The 27,128-nt window shown below is 38.4% G+C and overlaps 1 protein-coding gene across 2 annotated transcripts in view; it reads right to left on the bottom strand.

The window, feature by feature from the left end:
• Positions 1-27,128, bottom strand: part of BBS9 (Bardet-Biedl syndrome 9) — a 259,252-nt gene that overhangs the window by 183,061 nt on the left and 49,063 nt on the right. For both annotated transcript variants that reach the window (XM_089532607.1, XM_089532608.1), the window contains exons 11-17: positions 21,159-21,235; positions 18,110-18,163; positions 16,417-16,513; positions 14,279-14,383; positions 11,693-11,707; positions 9,856-9,996; positions 7,763-7,858 (exon numbers count right to left, since the gene is read on the bottom strand). In XM_089532607.1, coding sequence (XP_089388733.1) covers positions 7,763-7,858; positions 9,856-9,996; positions 11,693-11,707; positions 14,279-14,383; positions 16,417-16,513; positions 18,110-18,163; positions 21,159-21,235 — 585 coding nt within the window. The remainder of the gene's footprint in view (positions 1-7,762; positions 7,859-9,855; positions 9,997-11,692; positions 11,708-14,278; positions 14,384-16,416; positions 16,514-18,109; positions 18,164-21,158; positions 21,236-27,128) is intronic.

A 27,128-nucleotide genomic window follows, 5' to 3' on the forward strand; every position in this document is an offset into this window, starting at 1 on the left:
CCAGAGGCATTAGACAGGATTGTATTTTAGCATATTATTGAATAGTAAAGTTAGGAGGGTCCATGCCATCTTATTTCCTATTTCTATATATGGTTGTGAAAACTGGACAGTGAAGAAAGCTGGCTGGGAGAAAACCTACTGGAAATGTAATGCTGGAGAAGAGTTCTATGGTTACTGTGGTCTGCTAAAAAGACCAATAAATGGGTCCTAGAACAAATCAAGCCTATCTCTCCCTAGAAGCCAAGATGACTAAACTGAGACTGTCATACTTTGGCCATGTCACAAGAAGACATGACTCCCTAAAAAAGCAATAATGCTTGAGAAGGTAGAAGGCAATAGGAAAAGAGAAAGACTGCATTCCAGATGGGTAGATTCTATCAAGAAGGCCACAGCCAGCCCTGAGTCTGCAAGACCTGAGCAGGACTGATGCTGATAGAGTGACTTGGAGGTCTCTCATTCATAAAGTCATCATAAGTCGAAGTCAATTTGATGGCATTTAACAACAGTAACAACAACATGATTTTACATTCTTGTAACTTATTTTAAATTGTTAAATTTATCAGTATTATTATGATCCAAATTGATAAGTGACAGCAATTTGGTAAAAGTAAAAAAATACTGGAATATCGAGAAGATATACTTAAATCAAAAATGGGGTGGTTCATCAAGAATATGAAATCAACTCTAATAGTAAGATAAAAAAATGAAAATGGGAATTTCAGTTAGTAGCATTAGAATAAAGTAGGAGTGTTTCAAGGAAGAAACCCAAGTACAGTGCACACACCCCCCGCATAAGGCAAATAGCATGTATGCTCGAGCCCCATTGGATATAATGGGGTTCATGCATGATGCGCGGTACATGCACCATTTTTTCTTCTATTGTGCAGCTTTCAGCATAAGCTGAATGCTAAGTAAAAGGAAAGGAAGTAGATTAATGCATTAGAATAAAGTAGGAGTGTTTCAAGGAAGAAACCCAAGTACAGTGCACACACACCCCGCATAAGGCAAATAGCATGTATGCTCGAGCCCCATTGGATATAATGGGGTTCATGCATGATGCGCGGTGCATGCACCATTTTTTCTTCTATTGTGCAGCTTTCAGCATAAGCTGAATGCTAAGTAAAAGGAAAGGAAGTAGATTAATGCAATTGTACGTGGTTTTTGTTCTTGGACTGTTGGTATTTGTCTATTGTATCTGTGTTGTTAGATGATTTGTATAAGGAATGTATGATGTGTTTTTATTTAAAAACTTCTCAATGTTGGAAAACCTAAAAACACATTTATTTATTTATTTGAAAAAGAAAGCAACCAGAAGACTAGGACTTGGGAGGGCAACTATGAAAGAACTAGATAAGCTCCTAAAGTGTAAAGACATATCACTGAATACTAAACTAAGGATTGTCCATGCTATCATATTTCCCATTTCTATGTACGTGTCCTATGCTCCAGTCAACAAGTGTCCTGCAGAGCAGGAAATTAGGATGCACAAGTGGTTACCCAGTCAATTCAAAGTCTGTCACAGGTTATCCAACAAGATGAAGAGCGAGGGTGGTTGTTGGTTCAGGAGTCATTAACAAGTTAGGAATTCTAATATAAGAGAAAAAGGAAGACACAGAGGAAGACACTGCTGGGAGATTTATGGCCAGCTATCTCAATAACACCTGGGATTAATTAATTAACCTCTTTGATTTAATAGGCTTTGAGATGCTCTCTTTGCCAGTCAACAAATGATGGGGCATGTTGTCTTCAGTCTCAGCCATCTCCTGTTAGGGAGCAGGGTCCCCCACTACCTCGGTCTCTGGCTGCTTGGACTCTGAGGGAATTTCTTTACCAGAAGCTACAGATTCCTAGCAATATACTTTCTCTCCCTCTGAACTGTCAGACTCTAGAGAATGAGTTATGACAGTATTGTGAAAGCTGGACAGTGAAGAAAGCTGATAGGAAGAAAACTGTAATGCTGGAGAAGAGTTCTATCGATGCTGTGGACTGACAAAAAACCAATAAATGGGTCCTAGAGTAATTAAGCCTAAACTCTCCCTAAAAGCCAAGATTACTAGACTGTCATACTTTGGCTGTATCATGAGTAAACATGAGTCCCTAGAAAAGACAATAATGCTTGGTAAGATAGAAGGCAGTAGAAAAAGAGAAAGACTGCATTCCAGATGGATAGACTCAATCAAGGAAACCACAGCCCTGAATCTGCAAAACCTGAGCAGGGCTGTTGATGATTAGGGTGATTTGGTGGTCTCACCTATGTGTTCAACATAAGATAAAGTTGATTTGACAGCAGTGAATAACAAAATCTATAAATGTAACAACATCAATACTGAGAAGAAGATGGAAATGGCAGAGCAGGAAAGGAAGAATGGAAGGAAGGAAAATAACAGGTTGCTTACCTGTAATTGTGGTTCTTCAAGTGATCACCTATGAACTTGAGTATGTGAGTTGGTCAATGCCAGTGTAGAGCTGTTAAGAAACTAAGTGTTTTGGTGGTAACCTTCTCCCACACCATTACATATGGCTAAGCCGGAGTCCAGCTTTTTCTCTTTGAGTTCCAAGTAACCTGCAGCACCCTAAAAAAACAAACTAAAAGAAGAAGAAGAAGAAGAAGAGACAATCTCAGGGGTGAGAAAAGTGGGCTGAGTTCACAGATGACAACTTGAAGAACCACAGTTATAGGGACACAGCCTGCTCTTCCTCAAGGTCTTTGTGACTCACAAACTTAGCTGAATACAAAGCTCAGCTGACTGGATGACAAGGATAAGTGTCACTGAAGAACAGAAGAGAGTACCTTTTCACTAAAATGTGTGTTGCTGCCTTTCTTGACACCTCATTGGTAGTATCAATAAAGGCTGACGGCTATGCTATGTAACAGTTCTTACAGAAAGATGTCACTCAAGAATGCTGTTCATGCAAATTCGGGGGTATGGCTTTCTGGATTAATCCACTTGTAATGCAGTTGTCTTCTTTTCCTAATGACTTTCTTTTTTACCATGCTTTCTAGTGAGTCATGTGATCTCATTGCAACAGAAGTAGTGTTCACCAATAGCCAATCATCAATGTACAGACAGATTCCTATTTTGTCAACAGATGTGCAGCAGCCACTGCCGTACACTTTGTAAATATTATTGATGGTGCTATAAGGCCAAAAGACAATATCCTGAATTTATATGCTATGCAAGAATGAGAAAATCACACAAAGTGACGAAGCAATCATCTGATTGGATGTGAAAGCATTTTTCTCATAGACTGACTGTTGTGAACCAATCCCATGTCTTTAGAAGTGGTAAAATGGAATTTATGCTGTTTATATTTAAAAAAAATCACTATGATGACATCTCAAAGATCCAGAACCAGATATAAGCCTCCATACTTCAGTACCATGAAATACAAGAGGTTGGGATGAGACAAGACTTTATTGCAGCTTTTCACAGAATTGTGATAATTTTGTCATGAAGTATAATAGATGGAAGCATTGAGCAGAATCTAATGAGTGGAGGCAGATCACTGGAACTGATGGCATAGCATCAAAGAATGATGGAAGTCCACACCTTGGGAAAAATGGTCAACGCCTCTTTCTTTTATAAGAAGATAAATGACACCTCCTTTGCTGTCAAGCCTTTTAAATATGGTAGCTGTGATTGCAGTTCAGTTCAATGATTAAAACAGGATTGGGCTTGTTGCCAAGCAGATGATATTTGATACCAGCACTGACAACACTGTGTAGTTATCAACATTAATGTGGTGCCACTTAACTTTAATTATTTTCTGGCTACATGGGTTTTTAAATAAATAAATAAATAAATAAATAAATAAATAAATAAAATTGTTAAAATAACATCAAAACACACAATGGCTACGTGGTTTGAGTATTGGACTGTGACTCTAGAGACCGGGGTGGCCATGATTCACAGCTTGGCCATGAAACTCACTGGGTGACCTTGGGAAGTCACATGCTCTCAGCCTCAAGGAAAAACAATAGCAAATCCCATCTGAATAAATCTTGCCAAGAAAACTCCATCATATGGTTGTCTTAGAGTCGCCATAAATCAGAAATGACTTGAAGGTAATAATAATAATAATAATAATATTTATTTATTTATTTATTTATTTATTTGTATCCCACCGTTTGAGGATTGAGGCAGGTAACAGCAAGGAAAATTTCAAATACAAAGTCACAGAAAAAAATAAGGAAAAAGTCCCTGAAAACCCCCACCCTTCTACCCTCCCTCCATCAATACAAAATAATAACAAGAAGTGACAGCAATATGACAATAACGGGCAATAATGAGGGGGGGAGGATTAACATGGGCGGTCAATTCTGTTTCAGGAGAGGTTAGTCTGGAAAGGCCTACCGGAAGAGGATCGTTTTTATCGCCTTTTTAAGAGCGTCAAGAGATGTGATCTGACAAACCTCCTCCAGCAAGTTATTCCAGATTTTTGGAGTAGCAGCTGAAAAGGCCCTCTGGGAAGTCAACACAAGTCTAGTTTTTCCTGGCTGCAGTAAGTTCCTCCTGGAGGACCTGAGTGAGCGGAAAGGGTTATATGGGAGCAGGCGTTCCTTCAAGCAAACTCGACCCAAGCCATGTAGGGCTTTGTAGGTACAGCCGGCCCTTCCTATACATGAATTTTTTATACACTGATTCAAGCATCCACGGTTTAAAAATGTTCAAATAAGTATAAATTTCTAATATCAAACCTTGATTTTTCATTTTTTATAAAGGGCACCATTTTGCTATATTTAATGGGACTTGAGCATCCACGGATTTTGTTATCCACGGGGGATCTTGGAATCAAACCCCAGTGTATAACAAGGGTCCACTGTAATAACCAACACCTTGTATTGTGCCCGGAAGCTGACAGGCAGCCAGTGTAAAGATTTTAAGATAGGTGTAATTTGGTCAAACCTAGATTTCCCTGCGACCAATCTGGCTGCCATATTTTGCACTGGTTGAAGCTTCCGAACATGGTACAAGGATTTCACCATGTAGAGCGTGTTGCAGAAGTTGATACGAGAGGTAACCAGCACATGTACAACCATTGCAAGGTCCTGTGACTCCAGGTAGGGTCGTATCTGGCAAATCAGCCAAAGCTGATAACAGGCACTCCTGGCTGTCGCATCCACCTCAGATGACAGTTGAAGTGACGGGTCCAGGAGCACCCCCAAGCTGTGAACACAGTCCTGTAGGGGAAGTGTGACCCTGTCCAGGACTGCTGAGCTTATCCCCATACCCGGATTGGGGTTACCTATCATGAGTACCTCCATTTTGTTTGGATTCAGCTTAAGTCTATTTTCCCTCATCCAATCCATTACTGACTTCAGACAATAATTCAAAAGGTACCAACAACAACAACAAATTTCATTGGAAGTTTCTCCACAGTGCTTCTTCTAAAGGAAGATTTTTCACCATGGATCTTGCTTCATAACCTAATCCAAAGAAGTACAGCAAGTATGTTTACAAAGTATGCCACAAACTTAACCTTCTGCAGCTCCTAGACTTGTCAGTTCTTTCCAACAGGGAGATGGGAGATGTGAGAATTGCAGGAGGTAAAGGATATCTTTGGTATTCTAAGGTAAGTATGCACTGGTTGTGAGGATGTTAGAACTGACAGAGCTGCTGTCACTGCAGCTTATAACAGTGCCACTTGTTCCAAATAGTACATTCTTTCATTGTTGAGCTGTTCTGTAAGGAGATTCTTTCTTCATGTCCCTCTTTTTTGGGGGAGGGGGGTGGAGGGGTGGAGAGAATCAGATCTCTTCCTATTTGATCCAATAATATGACCTAGTAAAAGTGACTCCTCAGGTCCTGGAGACTTCTTTGCTCAAGATGAACCTGGTACTAATTATGGCAGAATTCATGGTCACAATAGCTGATTCCAGGATACTGAAGGAGAGGTTTGAGAGAAGATGGCAATGAAAGACATAACAGTATTAGTCCCAAGCCCCCTAGTTTACTGCTTTAAAAATGTTCTCCTAACCTGAAACTTTTAAAAGAACACTCTTAAGGCCATCAGTCTAAATTAGTGATTCCCAAACTTTGCTCCTCCAGGTGTTTTGGACTTCAACTACCAGAAGCCCCTGCTAGCTTGGCCAATAGCATGGAATTCTGGGAGCTGCAATCCAAAACAGGACAACCAAAGTTTGGAAACAACTGGCCTAGAGGATAATAGACACCAATAAAAAAGGGTATTAAAAATGATGCAGGGGGGGAAAGATGAAAACATGTAGAGAAAAGATCAATTTCAGCAATTTCTTAAATAGGTGAAAAGGCGGGAAAGTTTCCAGCATGCTGCTTTAGCAGATGAAAAGGAGCTGATGGGGGGAGCAGGAATCCCACATACACATACACATTTTTGTAGATGCAAGACTTTCTGCCAAAACATTTAGCGCAACTGTAAAAAATTCTGAGTACCTCTGTACAGGCACAGAACAACCTGTGTGTTCGTTTCAGAGACCATAAACCCATATGTGTGAATTTCAGAGACCACAAAGAAGAATAACTAACATAGCAATAGCAAGTAAATTTCTATACCACTTATCAGTGAACTAGCATTCCCTAAGCAGTTTACAATGTATAAGCCAGTTGCCCCCAACAAGCTGGGCACTTGTTTTACTGACCTACAAAAGGATGGAAGGCTGAGTGGACCTTGAAGACCACCTCTAGGATCAAACTTACAATGTTGTAGCTGCAATACCAGCATTTAACCACTGCACCAGGGCTCCTTATCCTCAATCTCTAGCCTAATCACACTGTTTAAAGTTAAATACCATAACATACAAAATCCAAAAAACAGTGCAACTTTTATTAGGCCAACCAAAATGTACAAAATACATGATGCAAGTTTTTGAAGCTCCAGTGCCTGCTTCATCTGGCAAAGATGTTAAAAGAGAAAGAAAAAATGACAATGTTGGAGTCATAGGCCTATATTTTGTCATGATATTGTTACAGTTGTTCTCAGTTATGATGGTATGGAGGTATATTCATGTAGGCAGAGGCCATTCCTCCTTCTTGGCCATATGGACTCTGGGAGGCAAAGAGTTGAAGTCCTCAAAGTACTCCCAATCAACCCCACACTTTCAAAGTAATCTGCTTTTTCATGCTTCCTAACCATCTAAAAAACATATTTTCAAAACTTGTTTTGAAATTTTTCATTACTGATATCCTTAGCAATCACAAAAGTGTTATAAAATATGGCTAAAATGCTAATAATTATAGACATGTCGACTCCAAAAGTAGAGTTATACTGATATAATAGGATACACAATAGTGGTTAATATCAATCCAATTCTGATACCTTATGAAATATATTAACCTGCCTTGTAGTAAGCTGGTCAATGGATCTATCTAGCCAAGTGCTGTTAATTCAGCTCTTGGAGACGGTGAAGTTTAAGACTGAACTCTTTCATATGCAAAATATTATGACTACCTTACTCTTTAGCATGAGTCATGGCTAAGGCCATCAGGAGAAGAATGGTAGATTTCAGGAGAAAGAAGGAGGGTGGAGGGTGTGACTCTGCAACCAATGTGAATCCCTTAATGATGGAGAAGAAATAAGTAATGCTTTGTGCACTGGTTCTACATGGATTTTATACAAGACACCAATTAGCACCAGGCATTCTTTAAAAACTCATCCCACTAACAGAATAGAATACCAGTTTTAGGGGCAGTTCTTGAAGAATCCAGTATAAATAAAAGCCACATTGTAAATTGTTGTGGCAACACCATCAAGCAAAAAAGGGTTAGTCAATCAGAGTACTCACGAGATGTTTTTGAAGCAAGTAAAGTGACTCTAGACCCAGCTAATAACTGAAATCCTAAAGCATTTAGTTGATCTTCATCTGTTTGATCAGCAAACTCTACAAGGGGAAAAAAAGAATAAAATAGACAATTTGTCCATCTCAGGCATTTTATTAATAAACATCACAGCTATATTTCTATTTATGCTGAAGGACTGCTCTCCATTATACAGAGAAACAGTGGAGGCATATCCTCATACATCAATTCTCATAAATGTGAAGATCAAGATTTTGGGAGTCTAACCACACTTTGTCAGAGTTAGAATAAACTCACTGAAAATGAACTAGAAAAGCCAGTTGTGACTAACAAATCCAATTAATTTTAGCACACTTACTAGAAACAGAACTAAATCTGGACTCTGGAATTAACCACAGAGCATTCTACCATCATGTACTCATACTAATACTTACCACAAATATATATGTATGCTGGTTTTACAATTATATGCAACTAGCTATACAACACATCTAATTAAAACATGTTTACTTTATACAGTTGACCAAATCCAAAGATTCATGATGTGTGCACAAGGCACTTTAGGCTCATGAACAGGACTGTATTATTTTCTTCCCAAGCCATAGAATCCACAAGGAAGAAGAAGACAATACAAGGAGTTAATGGAGGAAGGTACAGAGGACTGGACTGGTTGTGGGTAAGAGACAACAACTGCAGACAGAAACACACTTTTCAGAGTATGTGCTATTGTCCAATTCTTTAGTACCCATTTATGGCAGTAACATAAACATCCACATAACATCTCTAAACTACTTATCCATAAAACAAAGTTGAGGTCAAACTGAGATAGAAATGGGAAAGGGGAGAATTTGTCCTTCCACCACTGTAAAGTTAGTCTTTTAGCTATCAGAAGAATGATACAGAGCCATCAGGAGTGACCATCTGTTAGGCTCTACAACACTAAAATATAATTCAAGAAGCTGAAGTCAGCATATTTTAAGGATGTTTCCACTGCCGGATTAAGTCAGACACAAAAATTCAAACCAAAAGATAGTTACTACTAGACAGCTTTTTATCAAGTACTAAAAATGATTCAAGGTGTATCTTCGTCAGCATATACACAGAATGTATTTTTCTTATGTGTGTGTGTGTGTGTGAAGAGAGGTAGTAATTATGGACCTAACACAAAACACTGTTACAACATCACATCCACTCAGAATACATCTGTCCAGTATTTAGACAGTGTTATTTCAATGAAGCATAAAGATATACATATAGTATAAGGATACATACAACTCCTTAGCTGCCACACTTCATTAGCTACTGGTTCATTCACAGGTACAATTCAAAGTGCCCATTATAACCTATAAAACTCATTATAATCTATAGTTTGGGTTCAGATTATCAAAAATACCTATCTCTTATATGAGCCTATTTAGGTTTTAAGATCCTTGGGAAAGAGCTTTCTCTTACTCCAACCTCTCTATGTGAGAGGGCATTCTTGGTGGCTCCAGGGAGAATTTGGAATTCTCCTCCACAGGAGGCCAGGCTGGCTTCCTCTTTACTCTCCCTCCACTGGCAAGTAAATGTATTTTTATTTAAACCGGCGTTTGCCAATTAGCTAGTTGTGCAGAAGAGTCTTTTTAATATGGTATGGTATGTGTGCTGTAATTTTATTCTTGTTGTTTTTAAATGCTTTTAAATGGCATTTTAATAGGACAACTTATTAAATCAGTTCATGACTTATTGTTGTTTTTTTCGTTTTTTTACTTTTTATGTGTATGTATCTTGACCCACCTCAGATCACCCAGTGTTTGAAGGAACGAAGTGAATAAAATATGCATACAGAAAAAGAAATGAAAATATTCAGTTAGAAACTGTAGGATAATAATTTCAAAGTGTCAGTTTTTACCTTGCTAAAAAATAATAATGTTAACAAAACTTAAGAGAGCTTTGAAAAAAATCTAGATACATGAATGATAATGGATAACTTGAAAAATCAAGCCAAAAGGTCAAACATGTGAATTTCATTTAGGCTTTCTCACATAAATATACTATACATTCCTCATATTATGATTGCATAATTTATTTGAAGTCTTACCTGGAAAAAGGGCAGCAAGGCTGACTGAAGGTTTATTGGTGTCAATAGTCAACTTCTGGCTTGCTGTTTTTGAAGGCTGAACTGGAAAGCAAACTAACTGCAATGGTAATCGAAATCTGCATTGGGCAATTCTTGGTGCACCTGAAACAAATATATATATTACATATGAAAACTGTACTTTTTAAATACATTGCAGTTTATCTGTACAACAGTGCTACTCAAAATGGTGGTCCCTGGACCAATGCTGCTCTCTCAACCAACAATTGCCATTCCCTAGCAAGTTTCCAGGAAAGAAAGAAACACATGTACTTAATGGGCCCAAATTTAGTGTCAGTCTTTAGTGCCTTGGGGGAAAAACAACTGTTAATCCCCTGCATCAGATTGCCAGAGAAGCTTTGGTGTAGAGGCTTTATCTTGGGAAGACTACAGAGATTAAGTGTCTCCACAAGTGGCATCATGCTTCAGGGCAAAGAGGGGGAGGGAAAGATGAAGCAGGTGTATTAAGAGAGCACCTGCCTTATTATGTTGATCTTAACTAGCAGCCAATCCATCAGGATGATCATAATAAAAATGGCAACTTTAAGAACTCCCCTTCCTCCCTCATTATTATTTTTTCTACACATCTTTCAGATAATAAACCTGTGCAATAAAGATTGTTACCATCAATATTTGTAGTTCTCTGAGAATCTAGTTACTAAAGAGCTTTTAGAGATATAGTTGGTCTGTTGTAGCATGAAAGGGGGAAGGAAAAAAGAAATCTAACAGCACCTTTAAGATTATACTATAGCTAAAATTTATGCTAAAATATATATTAGTTAGTCTTAGAGGTACTGTTATGTTCCCTCCCCTTTCCTTTTTAGATAAAGAGTGAGATAAAATACTTTAAATAAGTAAATAAGTAAATAAATATGAGCAAGGTTATCTAATGTCTATAGCACCTGAAACAATTATCTCCAAAGAAGAAAAGTCAGGTAACAAGATGTGTAATCAAAATATTAATACCTGGCCATAAAAAATAAATAAATAAAGGAATCTCCTAGACATGCCAGAAGTGAGGAACATGTGGCTCTTTGGATGGGTGATGAAATCCAAACTTCTATAACACCCAGTCAGCATCTTCAATGGCCAGGCATTGTGGAAGCTATAATCCAGCAACCATATTTTTCATTATTTAGGTTTGTTAACGTTCATGAGTCAAAAGAACAACAACTGAAAACCTGCAAGCAGGTTATAAAGTAACTATATAAGGGAGGAAATAATTTGATTCAGATTTCCATTCATTGGGTCACTGTAGCAGAACTAACAATCTGGGCAAAAACCTATCCACACACACAACAAACCAGTTTCTGAATAGTCTGGGGAACTGTTTATACATACAGGCGCAGGCTCAGTGGTTTGCTCTGAATTATATGTGAGGAATGAAAATTATTTTGCAAAGAATACCTGTCACCAGGACAGGTGGCCAAACCTTTTTTTATTAACAGGAATAAATTGCAGCTGTTCATTTATTAAGTACCACACTTGGACACTACTGCACTTGACTGAACTAGGCAAGCTATATTTCATGCTATATTAACATCTGCATCAACCAAAAGTTAAATGACTTCAAACATAATCTCACTTCTAAGTGACTAAAGTAATATTATTGCTAAATACAACTACAAATTTTGGTGATACAATCATTTTAGCATTGCTAGGCTAACAGTTGTAAGGGAACAGGAAATCATCAATGTATTTCTGAAGTGAATTTTAAAGAACATATAGCCAACTTGCTATTATATTGGTTTAATCAGAACTCCTGGTGATCTTTTTTCCCCTGAATGTGTTTTTCACTCACCTTCTGGACTGATATCTATCATATGACCAATGAAAGCAAAGGAGAAGGAAAAAATTAGTGGGGATACAAAAGATAACTGAAAGCAAGCAAACATCTGATCAATGACCATACAAAAGATACCTAGCTTCTAAAAATCCCAGCTTCAGAAAACTGTTAATGGCACAATCGCTGCTCCACCCCCCTCCTGAAGTATGGGTCTGCTGTGCGCACATTCACACTGCTGCTGTGTGAATATGTACCCAGTAGCTGGCTTTAGGAAGCTGTTGGTAGCACAATTGCTTTGAAGGAGAGAGGAGAGAAGCAGAATCATGCCAACTCACACCACATGGCAGCCTGAGAAGCAGAAGTGCAGTGGAAGGGACGTATCACACAAAGCAGTAATGGAAAAGAAGCAAGACTGAGAGTCTATTGAAGGGTTTTGCCCATCAGTGAAAAGATGCAATACAGCAAACAATGGAATGCAAAGCAGCAGCAGGGGGACACACAATATTGTGTTGTATGTACTGACCAAAGATGCCTTTAATAGGTTAAATTTCTGCTTTTCTAAACTCATGTGATAAAAGTTCATAGAGGTATTTTTTTACTGGGAATATGTGAATTTCTCTAGGTCACCATGGTTCTTTTATGAAAAGGCCTTTATATGCCATAAACACACACCTAAGTTAACACCAAATGCAGGCACAGCATTAGGTTCAACTAATAATGCCTGATAGGCATACAAGGAAAATTACTGTCACACTGCCCAGTAGAATCTGTCTACACTGTTGGCCAGGTACATGGTAGCTAGAAGCAGCAACAGCACCTGCTGTGGTGGCACATAGGTTAACAAGATGCCTATGTACAGCACTCTTGCCAATATAGACATTAGTGTTTTATCTGTTAAGACCAATATTCCTCTCATAACTGATCCAAAGGTAAGGAACCAACTACAAGGAGCAACACAGGGAACGTTGCCTCCAAAAGGGCCCCGGCCCCAACTCAACTAACTCAATGAGGCTGTTTATTTTCTTTCAGTTATGGCTGAGAAGAAGCAGCACACTCTTTGAAGAAGAGGCTTAAATTCAGGTTTAGGGTTCCATTTTAAGCGGTCTGGTATCCATTAAAGACTGACAATTTTATGGCAGGTTTAGAGCATGGCAGTCCATGTCATGTTTAGAGCACCTTGTTCATGCAGAAATTCAAAAGCAAGTTAACGAGGATAGAGAGGCTGGTCCATTCTCATTCTCCTCTGTGCCCAACTTGTGGCTCGACTGTACTGAAGAAAGAAGCAGGAAGCCCTGGTAGCGTAGTGGTTAAATGTCAGTGCTGTAGCCACAATGTTGTGAGTTCAGTGCAGAGGGCTCCAGGTTGACTCAGCCTTCCATCCTTTCGTACGTTGGTAAAATTAGTACCCAGCTTGTTGGGATCAATTAGTTTACAGACTATAAACCACTTAGAGAGTGCTTAGTTGACTGTGAAACAGTATAGAAATATAAATGCTATTGCTTTTGTTATAATACTATTGTTTTTGCTATAGAGGAGCCCTGGTGGTGCAGTGGTTAAATGCCTGTACTGCAGCCACTCACTCACAAATTGCAAGGTTGCGAGTTCAATACCAGCCAAGGGCTCAAGCTTGACTCAGGCTTGCATCCTTCCGAGTTTACTAAAATGAATACCCAGCTTGTTGGGGGCAATTAGCTTACACATTGTAAACCGCTTAGGGAGTGCTTAAGTGCATTGATAAGCAGTATAGAAATGTACTTGTTACTGCTATTGTTAAAATGGACATGGGAGAGTAAAATGATGTACCCCTGTACCTAGTCTGGGCTTTGCTGAACTATCTGGCTGTCAGAGAACCTGGGCAGAAGGTGGTTTCAGTACACACAGATCTGACCCCTTTCCTTATGAAGTATCAATTTTGTGCCATCATTTCCAGGGCACAGGTCAGATATTTAGTCCACATTAAGACAACCTCTACTGCAGCCACTACTGGACTTAGCTCAAGAACAATTTATTCCCTGCATCACTGACATTCCATTGCTTACATTTAGACAATAAGCCTGTAATGTTATGCTAAATTAAAATTACCAGTTTTTGTAGGTATGAGAAAGCTGCCAGACCAGAGCCTGGTATTAAACTTCAGGTACCTACTTGGCAGTGCAGCAAACACAGACCAAATAATTCAGTTCTGATCTGGGATTGAGGAAGTGGGCAATTGTCTAGTGGCTTCAGAAGAGGGGGATAAAATGGCATAAACTGCTCTGGCTGTTGTTGGACGTACACAGGTTACCCCCTTTCCAGGTTTTGGTTATCCACCTGGGTGGTAATAACCTCCTAAGGCTGTAAAAAAGCAAGACTTTGATTATTCAAACCACAGAGCATCTCTGCTATTTTCAGGATGTTAATACAAACTGGAAATGAAGCTACATCAATTTGGTTAACATTTGGGGTCTTTTTTTTTCTTTTGGAGGTGGGGAGTGGGATCCAGGCAACCAAAACCACCAATTAATCTCTCTTGAAATCAAAAATTCAATACTTATAATTAACAACTTTAAACTATTTTGAGTGAAAATAGTTTTTCTTTGTTTATTCATATATTTGTATTACCTGTTCGGGTGTTATATGAAGCTAGAGCACTACCTTCCAGATCTGCTGGTGGACTGTTCCTTTTTAGAAAGGCAGAGAGTATAAATGTTTTAGATACACATGGTTCTGTAAACACAAACAAAAAAAGCAGGAAGATTAAATGGGAAAAGAGATTTAGAAATCAAGTGTATAAATTACATTAATATTACTCACTCCTCCTCATGAATAAATGGTTGCTTACATTTCTAAAAAACTTATATTGATGAAAACAAAATTTATTCTGTAACTAATTCCCTCATTTTTGGAGAAACATTATAATAAAATGGTAATCAGTCTAGTAGACTCCCTAATACAGGGGTAGGCAACCTTTTTGAGCCGGGGGCCGGGTTGCTGTCCCTCAGACAACTGGGGGGGAGCCAAAAAATAAATAATTAAATAATTTTTTAAAAAAACTTAAATAAATAAACCGGGACTAATGTAGGACAAAATTTTCAAATGGTGGACACTTTTTTTTAAAAAGTGGAGGACACGTGAAAAAATTTGCTGATTTTTTTTTTAAATGTTAATATAAATGCATGTTTCTGAGGCTTCTATAGACAATTGCCCCTGCACGCGAGAGGCCAAAGGCCCTGGCAGCAATCAGCGGCAGGACCGGGCTGGGGCCGGTCCCAAGGCTTCGCCGGGCCGCATCCGGCCCGCGGGCCACAGGTTGCCTACCCCTGCCCTAATAATAAAGCACAGCTTCACCAATCCTAGTACGTATATTGTAAGTCTAGCACAATGATTCCCAATGGAAAGACCCAGGGGGGCAGTGAGGGGGAAAGAGGGCTGCAGATGGTTGTGAGAAAATGGGCTGCCATGGGGGCCCTTCAGTCAAAGTACTAGTGGACATGAAAGTCAAGGGGAACCAGCGGCTTTTAGGACCATGGTGGGGATGAGGGTTGCATGAAACTTCTTTTCAGAGTCCCTTAAAACCACCATACAGACTCGCTGATCGCTTTGTGTGTGGGGTGTCTCCGATCCTTTGCCTGTTTGTACAAGCACACACCCTCAGTCACAACTTTTGCTAGTAGTGGGGGGGGGGGGCAGCTGGAAAATTATTGTGAGGCTTCGGCTCAAGGCATCAGTTCTGTGGCTTAAAGCAGTGCCATTTTGAGACAGATTTACTGACTGGAGCAAGAAGTTAGAGCACGTGGCAGAAGGGGAAAGATGGCAGCAAAAAGAAGCTTTGAAATGTAGGACCCTGCTTAAGTTTTGTGAGCTTTGCCAGGGACTTAGCTGGCAGGCTGGAGCTGAACTGTTGCTCCTGCTTTCTTTCAAAATCTTTGGGAACCACTGGTCTAGCCAACAGGTGCATAAGACTCAACCACTGAAAGCACTATTATCTATGATTTTTAAAGTATCACAAGCATATTACCAATGCTATACCAAATACTGGCATAGCTCAATGCATACATGTATGACAGTGAAACAATCCACCCCCACAACTTAATAAGTGGCTTGCCTTTTTGCAAAGTATTACTGCTACACAAAATAGTCATTTCAAGTGCTATAGCAAAGGTGGACAACTGCAAATAGGCCAAGGGCCATGTTTCCTGTGCTTGCTCAATGGGCTGCTGAAGAATATTCCAGCACACCCATAGTGATGCAATGTCACTTCTGGTTTACCACCTTAACTGGGAAGTGTAAGTGCACCTCTCCCCATATGGAGATCAGCTCACATATTTTGGATCCAGGTCATAATGATAACTGAGTAATATATCAAATGTCACACTGTCCACCTTTTACAAAATCTTTTCATATAAGGTTTATATTACAGGATATATGCCTGCCTGCATGGCATCACCACTGTAATCTTTTTAAAAACATATCTTTTAAAGAAAAATCATTTCAGTCCTAGACACAGGCAATAATTTAATGCTTCTTCTGACATATATGACAATAGGAGCTGAATTAGTATTTATGGTGTTTTCCCTTCCATAGAATTATTTACAAATGCTCTTTCTCTCTGCACAAACTATTTTTTAAAAGCCCAGCCTGAACACATACCTTCTTCATAAGACTAGTAGGGCACTATAAGTTTTAACCAACATTACTGAACATTTGCCTACTGATATAAAGAGAAAAAAATGTCTATATCTTAAAATACAAAGACTTACCTAATTCAAAGATGAATTTGTCATGGGTCAGTGCTAAAGGTGGTTGTACATGTACTGATAATTTTGTACGCATCAACACTCTGCTCTCCACTGTGATCTGTTGGAGTTAAAATTAGAAAATAGCAGCAGATGACTCAGAATAAGAAATTCAGAATAAAGTAATTAAAACTATTTAAAATATAATTATTTTGTAATCGTATCAGACCAGAAATACAAAATTGTCCTCAGAATTATTTATATACTAGGAAAACAATATGCAAAGGGATCCATGCATGGAGGATTATGAAAACAAATGGGTTTTTCCCCCAATAACTACCATGTCATCATTTACAATCATGTAAGACTCCCTTATCCAAAATGCTTGGGAACGGAGGTATTTTGGATTTTTGAGTTTTTTGAATTTTGAAATATTTGCATATCATGATTGCCAACGTGGTGTAGTGATTTGAGAGTTGGACTACAACTCTGGAGATTAGAGTTCAAATTCCCACTAGGCCATGGAAACCAACTAGGTGACCTTGGGCAAATCACACTCTCTTTATCCTAAGGGGAAGGCAATGGCAAAGCTCCTATGAACAAATCTTGACAAGAAAACCCCGTGATAGGGTCACCATAAGTCAAAAAAGACTTGAAGGTGGACCAACAAGGTAGGCCAACGTGGTGGATAAGGTAAGGTGTGGTCTGGAAGAGATGCATGCCAAGGAGGTACCGGAGGTGGCATGGTGCACACCTGATCTGCTGACTGATGGGCTCCTGTGTGAACCTGGCAACAATGGATGCCTCATTTGATAGCCTCTCAAAGCAGATAAAGTAGACCCATAGAATCAAAGGGATTAGAATAAATGTTAGCTCACCATTCAAGAACTGACATAATAATTAGTTCACTGTGAACAGCTTGTCTGCTGATCCTTATCACTGGCTAAATTTCAAGGCAGTGTCAGTTTCAAATTTTATGGGTTGAGGGGTGGACCTAGACAGTATCTTCTCAGTGAGACCAGTTTCACCACTACATATTTGCTCAGACTCCCACAGAGCCAAATAGCCCCCACCAATGGCTGGAAGGGTCAACAAAGGAGGAGACTACTGTTTCATCTCCTTTATTTTGTCAATGCTGACATGAGTGGAGGGAAGAGGTAAAGATGTGGACCGTAGGAATCAATAGACAGTGGCCAGATGACTCTAGACAGAATTAAAAGACTCTGGGGTCAGCAGACAGCCCTCAGGTGTGTTATGGGCCTTGGCAGGTGCCCAAGAGTAACACATGACATTGATATTGTCATGAGATCTAATTCAAAGAAAGATGAACTTTTTCTAAGACAGCTCAAACCATTCCTTGAAAATACTTATTTAGGAACATAAATAATTGTACTATAATTAAAACTATATGTTTATAAAATATGTTTACAATTAGAAAAGACATTTTTCTTAATTACACACTCTCAAAATATCAGCAGTTTTTAATCTACTTTTAAATTTTCAATATAAATTACAAAAATGTACATCAGCTAAACAATCAGTCCTGTACATTTTCCACAACCACTCTTGAACATTATGATTCATCAATATTACATTTCAATAACTTTCATTCTCATTTTGGGCAAATGAATAAGACAACTGTGTCAAAACTGGCAGTACTTTTTAGATTCTTATATTTTGTTTTGTAGACTGATCAAAGCACAATAAAGCACAATACCTTAATAGTTATAGAAGGAACCACCTCTGCTTTTACTTCACTGTCAACAGTTTGCTGTGAAAAAAATAAATAACAGCCATTGTCACACAGGAGTACATATACTATATGCCTTACTATTCTAGATTTGAAGTCATTAAATAATCCAGTATTAAAATGCAGCAAAATGTAGTTACTTTTCAAAATCTTTGTTTAAAACTGCTCATAAATGAGAGGATCAAACAGAATGACATCTTGCATTTGTTTTAAAAGAATACACAAAGAATTTATTACAAAACTAACATTTCCTAGTCTGAATGAGAGTTTGCCTTCTTCAAAACTGTGGACTAGACATACTATTACATAGACTCCATAGACTGAATAATCTCACTGCAGGAAAAATGTTGAACAGCATTTGCAGCTATTCTCCTTCCTGTCTGCAGTCACCAGTACCTCTAAAAATCTACTATACAGGATTGGCAGCCCCTGAAGAAGATTTCTAAGGTATTGCTGTGGTCTGCAGGTAGAAATAAGAAAGGAGGAATTTCTTAAATGTGTCACATCACCCCTTTTCTCCAGTGAGGACTCTACTCTGTATTCTGGTTCCCTTCATCCATGAAAAAAAATTACTTAGCAAATAAGCACATTTCTATACCGCTTATCAGTGCACTTAAGCACTCCCTAAGAGGTTTACAGTGTGTGAGCCAATTGCCCCCAACAAGCTGGGTACTCATTTTAGCGACCTTGGAAAAATGGCAGGCTGAGTCAACCCTGGAGCCCCTGGCTGGTATCCAACTCACAACTTGCAACTGTCGGTGAGTGGCTGCAGTACTGGCATTTAACCACTGAGCCACCAGGGCTCCTTCATCTGATGAAATGCCAACTATAGATCCAAATTAATACATGTCATAAATAGGCAGTCTACATATTTCAAGACTAATATGTTTTAAAGATACTACTAAAACACCACATGTAGCCTTAAGAAATTAGTTAGTGTGGCATAGTGATTTGAGTGTTGGACTATGATTCTGGAGAAAAGGGTTCGATTCCCAGCTCAGCCATAATATTCACTGGGTGTCCTGGGCAAGTCCAATATCTCAGCCTCAGAGAAAGGCAGTGGCAAACCTCCTCTGAACAAATCCTGCCAAGAAAACCCCATGACAGCCTTGCCTTAAGGTAACTGGTAAGTCAGAAACAATTTGAAGGCACACAACAACAACATTAACAACAATCTCTAAGAAGCAATAATTTGAACCAATTCTTGTGCAAGGTAGGTGTAATCCCAGAAACAGATGAAAGACCTTCCCCTCCATTCCAATTGTCATCACCCAGACCTCAGAGAGAGAGAGGAGAGGCAGTATATGATGGACTTTTTATACTCCCCCACTGCCATTCCTTTTCCTTGTATATGTGTCTTATTGTAAGCCTAAAGACAGGGAACTGTCAAATAAACAATTTGGACACCACCCTGAGGGCCTTTGTGGTTGAAGTGTGGGGAATAAATACTGTTAGTTAACTAATTATTAGATGAATAATATATTCACATGTTCTATTATTTTTATGGAAATAAAATTAACAAAGTGTTTTATGACTAGACCAATGAAGTATTAAACATTGAAACACAACAAGGGTAGTGGTTCCAACACTAGATGAGCTACGTGAACACACAACAGTTCTTAGCTTATTTCTCTCAAACATACTGGATGTACTTTTTAAGGACAGATTCAGTTCACAGAAAAGCATGTCAATGTGTTCACTAGTTTCTAGTAATAACATTTAATACAGGAATCATGAGGAAGCACAGAAACAATGGTGCACTATGAACATCATGTCAAGCTCTGGCAAAGGGTTAAAGAAGCTTATCTGTCTTCCTATGATATCTGGAATCAACAACCACAATTATTATCCTCGCCTTATCCTCCAGAAACAGCTGCTCCATGGAAACGAGTATGAGCCGATGAGCCCAAGTGGTGAATGGACAGGAAACAAATGCTGAGATTTTATCTACTGCATATTTGCATTCTAAAGTGTGCTTTGTGCTAAGTGTAGCTTGGCCTGATGATCAGATTAAGCAAATGTACATCAAAAGCCAGTGGCAGAAGTAGATTAATATTGCTTGGTGGAAACAAAAAGCTAGACTGAGGGGTCAAACAGACCGAGAGCTTGGAGCAACAGGACCCCACGGTCCTGAGGCCGGCCGCTACTGCGGTCTGGAATGAACCACAAGCAAAAAGCAGTTTTTCTCAACTCCTTTTGTGGCCGGCTTTGGGCCACGTCAGCCAGCTTCAGAGTGGCATCTGGGAGTGTGCATCATCTGTACGCCACATTCCCAGATAGGCCCAATGGCGGCACTTTTTGCCCATCTGTTTCGGACCTGAGTTTCTTGATCAGGCAACACCTGGCACCACATAAACCTGTGCTGGTGGATCAACATGAACTTAAAATTAACTTAAGTGCCCCATCTCTATGCAAACATTACAGAACATGCACTATTATTGCAAGCCTTTCTATTCAGTATGCTGTATCACTGGGTTATGTGGGGCTGTTTCCCAAGTATATTTGCTAAAGGCTGCAGCCTTAAACAGTTAAGAGAGTCTTAGCTTAAGAATTCCTATGTATTATACAGATAACAATATCAATAAAAACAACAAAGTGGACTTTGGCTTATATTTCTGCCCAAACAAGTCTCCTTTGAAGAATATGAAAGGGCATTTTCGAACTGGCGGAATAATTTTAAAAGATTTTCTGAGACAGCATGGGAGGCTACTATTCAAAAGAGGAAAACAAAGTCCTACTTGCTATGACTTGCTTCTGAAGTCTGCAGATTGTGCCATGGTTATGAATGTAACCTCTATGAGCAGGCTTTGGCTTTGTTCTCCTAAAAGTAGAGCTACTGTTAACAAAACTAGGAGTGAGATTCCTTCTCCTGGCAGCCATCACACAGCCTCAAAACCTGCTCTAAGTTTTAATGCTTAGAAGCTACATGGAAACAGTAGGAGGAGGACTGCCCTATGGCATTAGCAAACATTTTCTAGCACAATACCTATTTTGATCAATTTTCAGGATTACATACAGACACTGAATCCAGATCTGGCAAGATGGTCACACCAAGTGAAAAATCTTCATTTTTTTCTGATTTAGGCACAATGTCTGCAAGAAATAGGAAATCGGCAAATTTACACAAGTATTTCAGAAGAAACAGTAAACATTAAATAACTACAAGCTGACAAGCAATGATTTAGTCATAAGCATACATAGAATCATGCAATCATTCATAACATTTTAATGTGTTCTATGTTTATATGTTTTAACAGTGTTTAATAATGTCAAGTCGAAGGCTTTCATGGCCGGCATCCATAGTTTTTTGTGGGTTTTTCGGGCTATGTGGCCATGATGTCAGCCACAAATGCTGGCGAAACGTCAGGAAGAAACTCTTCTAGCACATGGCCACATAGCCCGAAAAACCCACAAAAAGCTATAGTGATTAATGATGTTTTTACAATGTTTAAATTATTGTATGCATTTTAATCTATGTTGCACCCACCTCAAGCCTTGGGGGGGAAAATAATTTTATTATTGTTGTTTTTGTTATTGTTATCTTCTTTCATTGATAATATCCCTATACAACCCAGTGCTTCATGTACAATACATATGCTGAAAATGCCAATTAACAGAAGATCTGAAGTGATGAAGCAATATGATGGGTACATTGTAACCTTATAAGCAGAGTGGAGTTGTTTTTTTTAACTGGGTCTTCCTTTACAGTCCTATCACTAGTCCTGGCTTCTGCCAACCTATCAGTTTGCAAACATATAAAAAAAAGCGCAAGTAGATAAATAGGTACCACTTTAGTGGAAAGGTAACAGTGTTCTGTGTACCTTGGCATTTAGTCATGCCGGCCACAGGACCACGAAGTAGTCTCTGATAACACTGGATTCCTCAGCTTAGTAACAGAGATGCCCCCTACACTCAACTTGACAATCACATCAAAGGGGAAGCCTTTACCTTTACCTTACTCCTTTACTATCAAAGTCCTATAGAAGAGCACATTCACAACCAAAGTTGAAAAATACTGTGGGGACAGAGGGGCATAGTTCAATTGTAAAAGAAGAGGCCTGCAGGCAGAAGCTTCTGAGCAGATTAAGAATTTCAGGAATCAAGACTTGGAAGCACTTCTGTATGAGACCACAGACAGCCATTGGATATCTAGCTTACTATAAAAACACCTACATATACATGTTATTTGCTAAAGTCTCCCAAAATATATCATTTTTTTCCAGAGATGGATGTCTAGAAACAACATTTGGAGGTAAGGGAGAATATTGGGATACTAATTCATCACCAAATCTGACTGATGAAAGCGAGAAAAAGTTACTTTTCAGCAAATTCTATCCATGTCAATTTGAAAGAGATAATGTACTTTATTTTATTTAAGCTATTTAAATAATACATAAGATAAATGCCATAATTCTATTCAGTTTAAATGTTGCAGATAACATTCTCCTTCTCCTGACATTTTTCATGTGTAGTGGTATTATCTCATAGCCTTTCTGTATTAGTATTAAACTATTAAAAGATTACTAGACAATGGCATGTTATAAAACTTTAAAAAACAACACAAATCATATATATAATAATGATCACAGAAGATCTACAAGATTTCATCCAAAATAATAAGAAAATTAAAATAGTCAAACAGTTCCCATACCTTGGTTTAAACATGAATCAAAATGGAAACTGTAGTCAAGAAATTAGAAGAAGGCTAAGATTGGGAAGGGCAGCTATGAAAGAAGTGGACAAGATCATAAAGAACAAAGATATAACTGTGAACATTAAAGTGAGGATTGCCAAGTACATTGTATTCCCCATCACCATATATGACGTGAGAGCTGGACAGCGAAGAAAGCCGACAGAAAGAAAATGAGCTCTGTTGAGAAGTGGTGCTGGAGAAGAGTGCTGAGGATAACCATGAACAGCCAAGAAGACAAACAAATTGATTCTTCAACAAATCAAGCCCAAACTCACCCTGGAAACCAGGATGACTAAATTGAGGCTGTTGGATTTTGGCCACATCACAAAAAGACATGAATCATTAGCGCATATATATATATATATATATATATATATATATATACACACACACACACACACACACACACACACACACACACACACACGCTAGGAAGGGCAGGAGAAGGCAAAAATAGAGAGTGACCACATGCCAGATAAATGGACTCAATCAGAGAGGCCACAGACCTCAGCCTGCAGGACCTGAGCAGCACAGTGGAGGACAGGGAGTCTTGGAGGTTTTTCATCTACAGGGTGGCCCTAAGTCAACGTTGATTCGAGGACAATTAACAACAACAGTTCTGTAACTTATTAGTATTTCTCTTTCATCTCTCAATTAGATGCAATTGGCACCAAAAGAAGTAACAAAAATGCCTAAGATTCTACACATGAGAAGGACCTGACAGAAAAATCCTAATAGGGTAGGTTTGCACGGCCTTGTTTTAAAAAGCACTGGCAAGGATGAAGATCTGAACATCTGCTGTTATAGTACCAGGGATTGCCTCTTTGCAGACTGAAGGATTCTTTGAGAGGACAGGAAATCACTCCACTACCTGCCAATTAATTTCTTGGCAAGGTTCAAAGTGCACAGTTTGGGTCCAGGGTATCTACAGGATTGCTTTTTTCGTATAATTTGCCTAGTACACTCAGGTCCTCTATGAGACATCTACTCAGTCAGAACTAAGCTGGCAGCTGTTACTGAGAGGACATTTTCTTCTGCAACCCCCCAGGTTGTGGAATGACCTGCCAGAGAAAATTCATCAGCTTGATACACTACCTGCATTTAAAACAGCAGTAAAGACCAGTCTCTTCTGGCAGGCCTATCCAAGTTATTTTCAAATTAAGAATTTAAAAATATTCATTGATTTTTAATATAGATTTGTTTTACATGTTCTTTTAACTGTTGTTATGTGTTCAATCTGTTGCTGTGCCCTGCCTCGATGGGTAAGAAACAACAACAGCAACATGAATCAAATCATTGTCATTATGATCATCATCCCTGAGGGAGGATTGTTATAGTTCAAAGGGTCCTTGTGTGGTGGAAAAGTTACTGGCTGGAGTTCCCTCACGCTGCTCTTTAAAAATGAATGAGATTTTTTTGTCCACATTTTAAAGATAATTGAGCTTGAATGAACTTTGCTTAGGGCCAATTTTAATATTGACGTAATATAATCACTCCTAGATGTACCAATAACCAATCTGGCTGCCATATTTTTAACCAAGTGACGTTTCTGAACTTGTTCAGAGGTAGCCCAAAGTACTATGCATTGCAGAAGTCCAGCCTTACATTACCATCTTTACACCTTCCAGTTCTAGGAAGCGGTGTAGCTGTTGTAATAGCTGAACATAATAGTATACACTCCTGGCCGTTGTAGCCTTCCTTGATAGAATTTAGGCTCTCATTTGGAGTGATAAATTCAGAAGCACCCCAAAACTGCAAACACGATCTTTCAAGGGGGTATAACCCCACCCAGCACTGCTTGACATACCTCCAACCCAAGTTAGGACCTATCTTGTCTGGATTCAGCTTCAGTTTGTTTTTTCTCATCCAACCCATTACTTCCTCTGAGCATTCATTGAGTAGAGACACACTATCTTTAGCTGATACTATTACAAACACCATAGAGAAGTATATATCTTGCCTGTTTCCTAATATTGGGTTTCAAGTAGGCTTACAGAATATTAAAATCAAAACAGATTTAAAATGTATAAAAACGTTAGCAAAAATATGTTATTTTTTCTAGGCAATTAAACATTCCATAGAATTAAAACCATTAAAAATTCATTAAAAGACAGTTTATAAAAACATCAAAACAAAATAGCAGTAAATCAGATATATACAAAAGTACCTACGGGCTCTATATGTACAGTACTGCTTTAAACTGAACATGCTTTCAAACATTCTTTATGTCTATTTATTTTATTTATTAAAATATTTATATATCACGTATGACAAAATATCATGAAAATAAAGAGCATGAAAATAAAAAAAACATTAATACAAACAAAAGCAAATTGAATTTTAAAAAGGAAGGAATAATTTAAGCAGTCTAAAATCATACTGAGTGATTTAACCATTTAAGATAAGTTACAAGAATATATAATCATGTTGTTATTAAGTGCTATCAACTCGACTTTGACATATGGTGACCCTATGAATGAGAAACCTCCAAGCCATCCTATTATCAACAGGATTGCTAAGGTCTTGTAGATTGAGGGCTGTGGCTTCCTTGACAGAATCTATCCATCTGGAAGGCAGTCTTCCTCTTTTCCTACTGTCTTCTACCAAGTCATGCATTACTGTCTTTTCCAGTGAGTCATTTCTTCTCATGTCCAAAGTATAACTTTAATCATCTTAGCTTCTAGGGAGAGACTAGGCTTGGTTTGTTCTGGGACCCATTTGTTGGTCTTTTTAGCAGACCATGGTAACAGTCGAACTCTTCTCCAGCATCACATTTCCAATGTGTTTTCTTCCTATCAGTTTTCTTAACTGTTCAGCTTTCACAGTCATATATAGGAATGGGAAATAAGATGACATGGACCCTCCTAATGTTAATATTCAATAACATACCACTGAATTTCAGGATCTTATCCCACTCCTTCATAGCTCATTCCTTCCCAGTTCTAGTCTTCTGATTTCTTGATTGCATTCTCTATTCTGATTAATGACTACACCAGACATAGGCAGTCTTGAACTATTTCAATGTCTCCATTGTCTACTTTAAAATTTTGTAAATAATCCATGGTCATTATTTTTGTTTCTTTATCTTCAATTGTAAATCTGCCTTTGCACTTTCTTCATTGACTTTTAGAAACTGTTACATGTCTTTGTTATTTTCTGTTATTAGTATGGTGTCATCTGCATATCTTAAATTGTCCATATTCTGTCTTCCAATTTTCATGCCTCCTTCCTCCAAGTCTACCTTATTTTACATACGATATGTTCAATGTATATGTTAAATAGATAGGGTGATAAAATGCAGACTTGCCTTTCTCCCTGGTCAGCTAGAAACCATCTGTTTCTCTGTATTCTGTCCTAACAGTAGCCTCCTGTTCTGAGTTCAGATTATGCCTAAATATAATCAAATGTAATGGCACACCTGTTTCTTTAAGAGCTATCCATAGTTTTTCATGATCTATACAATTAAAAGCTTTGCTATAATCTAAAAAGCACAGACTGATATTATATTGAAATTATTTGGTGGGCTCTATTATCAAAAGTATGTTTGTAATATGACCCCTAGTGTCTCTTACTTTCCTGAACCCAGCTTGGGACGTCTGGCATTTCTTACTCCATATATGGTAAAAGTTTTTATTGTAAAATTTTGAGTATCACTTTTCTTACATGGGAAAGTAATGCGATGGTCCTATAATTACTACAATCCCTAGTGTCCCCTTTCTTGGGGACAGGAACGTATATTGAGCGTTTCCCATCTGTGGGACATTCTTTTGTTTTCCATATCTGTTGACACATTTTAGGTAGAACTAGAGTAGATTTTGTCTCTGAAGCTTGAAGCAGCTCTACTACTATGTTGTATTTCCTGGTGATTCACTGCTCCCAAGTGCTCAGAGTGCAGCTTCCACTTCACTTTCTAAAATTATTATAACAGTTCTTGACCCTGCACATAATAATAATAATGATAACAATTTTTATTTATATGTCCCACCTCTTCCAAGGATAGAAGTGGGATTACATCATTAAAATAATACAATGCAATTGAACAGTCATTATACATCCCTATTAGTTCTTTAAAATCTCCAAACATCAATTCATACACCATCACACCTAGAGAGGGGGGTATTAATCATCATTTCTATACCAAATCCGATGGGAAAGCCCGCCAATGAACTGTTGCATTCAGGGTTCTGGCTCTATTTCTGTCACTTTTACTCTTATTTCTTGTCTTGAAAAGTTTCTATGGTCATCAACTGAGGCTTCTCCTTTTTGGCTACATATAATGGTGTTTTTGTTGTT

This window comes from Sceloporus occidentalis, unplaced genomic scaffold (genome assembly GCF_023333645.1).
Source record: "Sceloporus occidentalis isolate IW3139 unplaced genomic scaffold, rSceOcc1.0.p SCAF_7, whole genome shotgun sequence".
Taxonomy (NCBI): domain Eukaryota; kingdom Metazoa; phylum Chordata; class Lepidosauria; order Squamata; family Phrynosomatidae; genus Sceloporus; species Sceloporus occidentalis.